This window comes from Drosophila simulans, chromosome 3L (genome assembly GCF_016746395.2).
Source record: "Drosophila simulans strain w501 chromosome 3L, Prin_Dsim_3.1, whole genome shotgun sequence".
Classification (NCBI taxonomy): Eukaryota; Metazoa; Arthropoda; class Insecta; order Diptera; family Drosophilidae; genus Drosophila; species Drosophila simulans.
This window is the reverse complement of record NC_052522.2, coordinates 2936953-2945238: the sequence shown is the minus strand read 5'-3', so window position 1 is coordinate 2945238 and position 8286 is coordinate 2936953. Positions and strand designations below refer to the sequence as shown.

The window sequence follows — 8286 nt, the reverse complement described above, 5'->3', positions numbered from 1 at the left end:
AAAGTGAATCAATAGCCAGAAAGCGAACTCAAATAGTTTTTACCTCATTTTGGCGCATTTCTTGGTTCTTGTTTTTCCCAAAAGAAATATATTTTCACCAATTTTGTTTTGCTAATTTTCCTTTGGCTTTCGTTTCCGCTGCTGGCTCATTGACTATTTGTTAATTTTGTAAATAATTACCGGCAATTAAAAATGATTATTCTGCTTTGCTTTTGGCATTTATAGGGTCAGCTCATTGTTTGCGCTCATGTCTCACCAAATGTCCTGCGGCAATACCAATTAACTTGAATGCTAAACACAAGCACGAGCTGCTTGAATTGAGTTTCAAGTACTTTTTCAGACACCTGTGCAGACATTTTCCATGAATTGCTCATAAATCTGATGTTAATTACACAAGGACGCTCGCCTTGAAAAATTGCGGCTGGGCTTAAGACGTCGTTTCCAGTAGCTGACACTTTGATATTCGAGAGCCTTTAAGACTATGATCCTTTATTGAAAATAAGGGGGAGAAAAACTGGTAATTATTTCAACGTTGTTGTTAGCTACTTAAGTACTTTTAGCCTAATTTTAGTCATGACAATTGCCAACTGAATACAGAGAACATTCGAGTACCTGTATCAAAGGACTCTAGCAACTCATTACAAATTGGAGCATAAAATCTAACTCCGGAAGACCCTATGACCAACGGGCAGTTGTAATTTCCCGACACGTTCCCACATGTCCTGGCCATTAATTCGGACCAGTTCGCAACATAATTGGCCAGGCACCTTGTAATGGCCAAAACTGATTTCCATATTAATTGCTCATTAGCCCGTGGTGCGGAAGTGCGGCTTGTCTTTGGCCCAAGTGCATTAACATGCGGCAATAGGTTGACCAAGATTACGCATACGCACTGTGGCCGGTGGTCTGGGACACTGAGAAGTTGCTAACAGCCTTGCGGTCGTGCGGTTGCTGTGGTCGAACAAATATTATTGCTGCCGCAAATTGAAGCTGCTTGCCACGAACAAAAGACAAGTGCTGAAATCCAGCGGGGCTTCTCCACCACCCGGGTGGAACCCATAAATCAATTTACGGGCAGCCCTTGCCCAGGAAAAGTTTGGCAACAGATGCCCGGCCTAATGATGCGTTCTTTAACACAGCGAGAAAGCGAAAATTAAATATTAATATTCAATTAGGAGAACAATTATTGATTTCCATCCTGGCGTTCTCGGACCTCTGACTTTCAACGCAATTTTGATTAAGAAGTGGAAAGTTAAACGGCGCTCTGAGCCAGAAACTCATCAGCAGGCGATTCACGTCAGGACATTTTATCGCAGCCACATGTCGCATGCCGCAGCACAATGGACCAACAGGATGATGTACTAGGATACATATAATGCCACAACTATGTAGCCAGCTGGACGGACGGGCAGTGGAGTCCCATTTTTGAATAATTTAATGAGCTGCCGGGCGTCGGCGGCGTATGCGCAATATTAAATCCTGGCGACCGCCCATTTATCATCGACCCACATCCTCCCACACACAGACTGCGCATCCACAGCCACATCCACATGCACATCCTTTCCAGCACGTCAGTTTAATATGTTTTTAATTGTCCGCCACTGGCAGAAGAGTCTACTTGGCTTTAATGACCTCTCCGCCGCGGGAATGTCTCCTTTTTAATTTTTAATGCCGCCCATTAAGGCGGAATCGTGTACGTATCAGGAAGACTCGGCGAGCAAGTTAATTAATTTTTACAACGCCACGCCAGTTGGCACAAAATTTGACGATAAATCAACTGATAATGTCAGCACATTTAGCGACATCCCCGTTCCCAGCCCAAAAGGCAACGTTTTGATAAACTTTTGGCCATGTTTAGGCGGAGTTCGCGATTGACGTGTGCGGCTGACACAAATCGAAAGGCAACAACTTTGCCCGAAGGGTTGGTGGCCAAGTTTTCTGGGTCAGCGTGTGGGAAACCTTTAATCAGAAACTGCTTAATGCAAGGGTTTCTCCCCCATTTACTCCGGGATAAACAAGTTGGGAACAGGGTGTGCGTGGGCACACATCTTGTTTAACTTAAGTGACAATGAAAGGTCAAAGTTTACGCATGCTTAAAAGGAGACTCAATAGTTAAACCAACTCAAAAGGGTTCGTGCCATGCATCGTTCTGGGTGTTGATTTTACTTATGAAAACAAAGGATCGAAAGATGTTTTCTTTAAAAAAACATTTTCTTACACAAAATAATCTTAAATGCTTTCAACCACACTTATTCGATTTTACTTCAGGTCGTTTATCATAACTCTATGTTCATGAGTTCGCAAGGAAACCAATTTTAATATAAACTTAAACTCGCTCTCTTAGCAGGAATTGCACAGACACATCTCTTTACTTTAAAGTTTTTTTAGCATTGTTTTAAATCGTAAATTATTTCTCGTATTCAATTGCAAATGTCAAGCCAGCAGCATCCCAACAATATGTTAGCCAATTTATTATCCCATCAGCCGCAAAAGCCATTAAAGCAGCGGGGATAAAAGCAAAGACACAGATGCTTTAGATGGGGTAGAATGTTTTCAGTGTATAATCTATAAATTGTAGAGCTAGGAATAAGATATTGCAATTCAGACACATGGGATACAATGTAAAAGCATCAAAATAAATCTCCCTGTTACGTTAAAGCCATATTCATTGGATTCGGGGTCGGACTCCTCAGGATTTCCTCCTACTTCTTGCTACTGCTGCTCTGCTGGATGACAGCGCAAATTTTATCAAATGCCGATTCCAGACTGTCTATGAACACCTTCCCATCGGCCTGGTTTTTGTACGTGGTGACAATGGCACCGGCAAAATCGTTCTGAATCGAATAGCTGAAAGAATAATGGGTTATCAACTGTCAGCTATTGAACAATTTGTCGAGGCAACTTGAAAAATGGATGCTGCATTTGAATATTCAAATTCCCAATCTCGACAGACAGTCGGCTTACCCGATTCCGAAGCCATTCTTGACCACCGGACCAAAGGAACCCGCTAGCAGGGCATCTGATCCCAGTGTTGAGGTACTAATGATGTTGTTATTAATGCGCTTGTAAGCCTCAGTCTCATAGAGATCGGGAATTGGTATTCCTTCCTTTTGGGCCGTGTGCCGGAGGGCAAAGAGATGCCGATCAAAGCCTTGGCCCATAGCCGCCTCCTTGGTTAACTGGCCATGCACCTTGCTGCAATTGTCAATCATCGCTCGGAGCTCTCCGGCGCTGGGCTTGCTCCTCTCCGGTTGGAGAATAGCTTCACAGAAGTCCCGTGTGGCGTTGGTGCACGGTCGCATCGTTTCGGTGCGACCGTGTCGGAAGGCGGATGTGCTGCAGGACTCGTAGCTGCCCACATAGCCACTGTAGGCTTGGCGATAAGCCAGCTGGAAGGACAGCTGAATGATGGAGTCCGGACTCAGGCCATACTGCTTGCATGTGGGCTTGTTGATGTGTGGGTACTTCAGCAGATTCATGTCCAGATTATCCACAATGCTGGCGTTTTTATTATAAGCCTCCGAAACGGCCGCCTTTGTGGCATCGTCGATCTCGAAGTTGATGGGCCGCACGTTGGCAAAATCGCCTTCGGCGGGAGTGTGAACTGTCTCCGTGGATACAAACGGCTGCTTCAAAGTGTCCTTGTAGAGCTCGTTAAAGTAGCGAAGCACAGCCACTCCATCGCCCCACGAGTGCTCGAAGTTTATAGCCGTTGTTCCATCCGCACTTATAAGCAGGGAAATGGATTTGTCGAACCAACTGTAAAAGAACAGGATGACTTTGTGAATCAGGCAGGCTTTACATAATTTCGACTGCTTACCGATTCTGCGCTTTTCCCGCCAGCAAATGCTTGAGGAGCGGCTCCTGCTGGTTTTCGTCAAAGACTCCATCTTCTTCGCCATCCAGACAAACGCAGAACAGAGCCGCATCCACCTCTCTCTCCAGAAGATCGGCATTTTTGATGTTGCTAACAAACTGCTGTCTTGTTTTGGCCCACTCATCACGCTGTCCGGAGGTCAGAACACCAAGTGGCACGCTGGCTGCCTCGCGATCTGTATCCAGTTTAAGCACAGCCTTCAGTCTACCCAGAATCACACTGGGACTCTCGATGTATCCACTCGAGTCTAGCACATTCACGGCGTACATGTGACCGCGTCGCATTACCAGAATATGCTTGGCGTCCGGTGACTGGACCAGCTCGTCTTTGCCGATCCTAGGAATCCTGGAGGTGCCAAAAAGCCGGTTATACTGGCTCATGTCCAGCGGGAAGGCCTTAAAGGCATAAGACGCGTAGGTGGCAAAGGCTTTGGGAGCCACCTTCATCCACCGGCGGTAGCTGGCAGTGTCGCTCTTCTTGGGGTTCATGTGGTACACCTCCGGCTCTAGGAGATCCGACTGCAGAGATCGCCAGAAACGCAGCGAGCTGATGATCAGGTTGGTAGCCCTAACCACCTGTTGCTGGTACTCCGGTCGCGTATCGCTCTTCATCACCAGCAGCGGATTATAGTTGAGGGGCAGGGGGGCTCGATCGGCCAGATACATGTCGAACCAGGGCTGCGAGATGTAGCTGGTATGCTTGTTCTCTGCATCATGGCTCTTGAGTTTGGCGTGGAGTTCCATGCCGATCCCCTGGCGGAACTGCTCCACCGTTTGCTGGGTCTCCGCCTTCTCCGCCGGCGAGAGCAGTGGCTTGGTGGCCTCCAGGAAACGTCGACAGCTGTTCTCCAGCAGCGGAATGGGCAATCGCGGCAAGGAGCGCTGAAAGTACAGCGTTGGCAGCTTGGAACATTGCAGGTACTGGTAGTGCTGGCCATGAGTGGTCGTTGTCCTCGACGAATTCGTCGATATCCACGACAGATTACGGTGCACCCGGGTCCGGAACATGGCTATCCACTCGATGGCTTTCCAAATTGGGTAACTATTGTTGTTTAAACTCGAGAGGCGACGTTTCAAAGTCCAAAACAGAAAGTCCAACAACAAGTTGAAAATTCGCGAGCGAGATCAGCTGTTCGCCATCGATGATCACAGCTGATCGCCGTCATCGATAGATACCGTACGTATATTTTTACGGTATTTTTGGTATTTTTCAGTAACTGTAATGGCGCCAAAATATTCGAATATCGTATTTGTTTGAAATTTACGATTAATAGATCTTTTCGGATTTTTATTGTTATTATGTATAACTAAACTATATTTTATGGCTTACAATGTTTAATATTTTTTTATTTTTTCCAATTGTCTATAATAAATTTGGTTTCTCAACATTTATAGCACTATAAATTGAATTTGCAATAATCAGTTTGCAATCATGTGCCGGTCACGAAATTTCGAATTGTCATGATTTTATTGGATTACAATAACGACGATAATGAGAAATTAAATTACCACTCAAAATCAGCGCTGCTCTTTGGGGTCAAACATTTTACTTTCACGGCTCGAGTTTCACATTTGGCTGACCTTATGGCTAACATTTAACATTTGAGGGCCGTGCTTGCAAAGCAAAGGGTTTGCGGATCTCCCTGAATTCCGCATAATTTCGCACTTTGCCCCGAAGGACGACGTTTCCGTATCCCTTTTCCGCATTTAATGCGCTTCGCTTTTGCACTTTCGCTGGCTTGTTAAATATTAACGCAATTTCACTTCGCCCAATTACACTGCAACCCATCCGCATCCTCATCCGCATCCGCATTCGCCGATGCCTCTTATGCAAATTTAAATGGAAAAGGGGATTCCCCTACTCACTTTACTTAATTTGAGGAATTGAGGGGCAGTGGATTTTATTCCGCAAACGTCGACTGCAAAGTGCAAAGATGAATCGATGGGGGAAACGCTCGTGAAATTCGACAAAGTATAAAAATTTTATGCGCATTTTCATTTCTTTCTTAGCCCCGTAATTTAAGTAAGCCGTTTGTGTATTTCCCGACTCACCTGGGAACAGTGACCGGTTGGAATACCCGCAGAAGCCTTTGACCCACCACGTCTGCAAGATGTCCTGACCCCTTCGAGGATCTGTTTCTGCCCTGAAACCCTCGTCGTCCAAACTCCTCGACCAGCAGACATCAACAGCGGCAAACAAATAAACGCCACGCAAATGCAAACAAAACGCTGTTTATCCACGGACCGAAATCGCCAGGATGCCATGGCCAAAAAGGTGAAAGGACGCTTAAGCACTTGAGCGCCTCCAAATCGAACAAATCGATGGGTAATTGCTTTGCCATTGCCCCTCGCATTTTAAAGACCCAATGTGACTTTAAATAACTGGTGGAATAAATAAAACCATGGACTTAAATTAATTTGATTAAATGAAATATGTTGCATACTAATACCGATTGAATTAATGTTTTTGAGTACAAGAGGTATATAAAATGTAAAAACTAAGTTAGATTTAAATGATTTAACGCCAACTGCATATACAAGCGCTCCCTTATGACACGTTTTTACCACTTTTTTCTCCGCTAATAACAAAATCTATTCAAGGACCCTTGAATGTGTTTAAAAAGCATACAATCTCGACACTCATTAACAACCAACGGTAGTATAAAATTTCAACTGTCGCCGCCAGATGCGAAAGCACATAAAAAACCTCTAAAAACATCCTTTTTTTCTGTGCGCAGAAATCAACATTTGTTTCCAGAGTCCTTTGCCGGACAATAAAACTGTTGACCATTCCAGCACGCACAGCGTGACTGGGGATCCAGATTCGAATCCTTCCTTCCTTCCTGTCTTTCTGCACCTGAAAGGTGTGGCGAATAAGTCGCTTTCGACGGGTTGACAACTGCGTAAAAATCAGGCAACAGCACGAGGTGACCAGATGGAAGAGTTAACTGGCAAATTCCATTTGCCCCATGATGACAATGGCAAATGGGCTTGGGTTTGGGTTTGGTCTACCTTCGGGCAGACGGAGATTTGCATAGATGGCTCAGCATAAATGCCGCATTCCAGTCGAGCAAATCATTGACATGGCCATGAAGAACGGAGATGGCTCTCAAATGGCCGCGTTGACAGCCCCAATGAAATGGAGGCAATAACTCAGGCCTCACTGTAGGAGGTTGCACTGTAGGATGGGAATGCGATGGTCGAGTTGTTGGAGTTTATGCTACCTTTAAAATATTTAAATAGGCATGCGGATAGCCTATTATTTAGTGCAATTTATTTAACATGTGTTATTTTATTTTTATTGCAATACATTCCAAGAAGCACATACTAAAAGTTAATTGAGCTTACTAGCTAGAATTTATTTTTATTATTCTGCCATTTTTAATTTGAATTTGTTACATATTTTTCACAGTAGTGCACATTGCAGGCAGATTAAAAAGCTAAATCAAATGTAGCCAAAATGTAAGCAAAAACGACGAAGCTGGGAAACAAGGACGACACGCTGTGGAAAGTCTGGGAAATTCGCTCTTGTTTTTCCCGACTTGTTTCCCCGCAGGCGGGCGCGGTGGGCGGAAATTCAAATTTAATTCACCAACCTGGACGTGCATGACAAATAAAGCAAGCAGATTAAGTCAAAACCCACACGCCGAAAACCAAGGAAATACACTGGATTCCACCCACTTTTTGAGACCTTGAAGATTTCGTAGGCTGATGAATATGTAAAAGCTTTTTGCTGCCACATTTTGTGGCTCTTGTGTGCCATTGTGCACAAACATGTTAATTTTCATAATTGCCTGGCATGCCCCAAGAAAATAATGCAGATAATTGCTGCAATTTTAGGGACACTGAACCCGAGCCATTAATTTATGACCAGCCACGAGCCACGATGGCCAGCAGCATAATTTATATGCCACAGGAACAATCGCTGGGGAATCCTTTTCCCAGGCAGCAATGTCAAGGTTCAATGTCACCAGCAATCAATAGCTGCTGGCCACAAAGTTTATTGATATCCTTGGGTGTGGCATGCATATATACGGGGGCAATCTGGAATGCTGGCAAAATGTTGGTAAACGTGAGCATCTATAAATCTTCGTTTCTTTATTAAAGTGTGATAGTGAATATTATTAGTCAGCTTGTGTGAAATTGTCGAGTAGTTTTACTGCCATTTAAACAGACCTTAAAGGCTCTCAGCAAAGCAATGCCAAGATAATCTCAAACCGTTTAAAGAGCTACGAAAATAAAGTAATAATTACTACCATGTGGCGAAACGCCTCCTTTAAAAATCAAGGCCCAAAACACAAAAAAAATAATGGGTATACCAATTACTAAATGTGTGTAATAGCACGCATGTATGTAAATGCACGCGAAATTCCGTAGCTTTTGCAAAAAGCCAAGTCTGGGATTCCGCCC

General features: G+C 44.4%; 1 protein-coding gene across 1 annotated transcript; it reads right to left on the bottom strand.

Annotated features, from left to right (window-relative positions):
* Nucleotides 1-2532: 2532 nt before the first annotated feature.
* Nucleotides 2533-5053, bottom strand: LOC6736542 (carnitine O-palmitoyltransferase 2, mitochondrial). Its single transcript, XM_002083376.3, has 3 exons — nt 3821-5053; nt 2965-3759; nt 2533-2847 (listed from the first exon to the last, which is right to left on the bottom strand). The coding sequence occupies exons 1-3, from the start codon at nt 4882-4884 to the stop codon at nt 2703-2705; spliced, it is 2004 nt and encodes a 667-aa protein (XP_002083412.2). The 5' UTR covers nt 4885-5053; the 3' UTR covers nt 2533-2702.
* Nucleotides 5054-8286: the final 3233 nt, after the last annotated feature.

What these genes read in the sequence shown, in the direction of transcription:
- LOC6736542 (XM_002083376.3), bottom strand. Translation starts at nt 4,884, where the DNA reads ATGTTCCGGACCCGGGTGCACCGTAATCTGTCGTGGATATCGACGAAT. An exon ending in GCGGGAAAAGCGCAGAATCG is followed by an intron (nt 3,760 to 3,820) that starts GTAAGCAGTCGA and finishes GTTCTTTTACAG; the next exon opens with TTGGTTCGACAAATCCATTT. An exon ending in AAGAATGGCTTCGGAATCGG is followed by an intron (nt 2,848 to 2,964) that starts GTAAGCCGACTG and finishes TTATTCTTTCAG; the next exon opens with CTATTCGATTCAGAACGATT.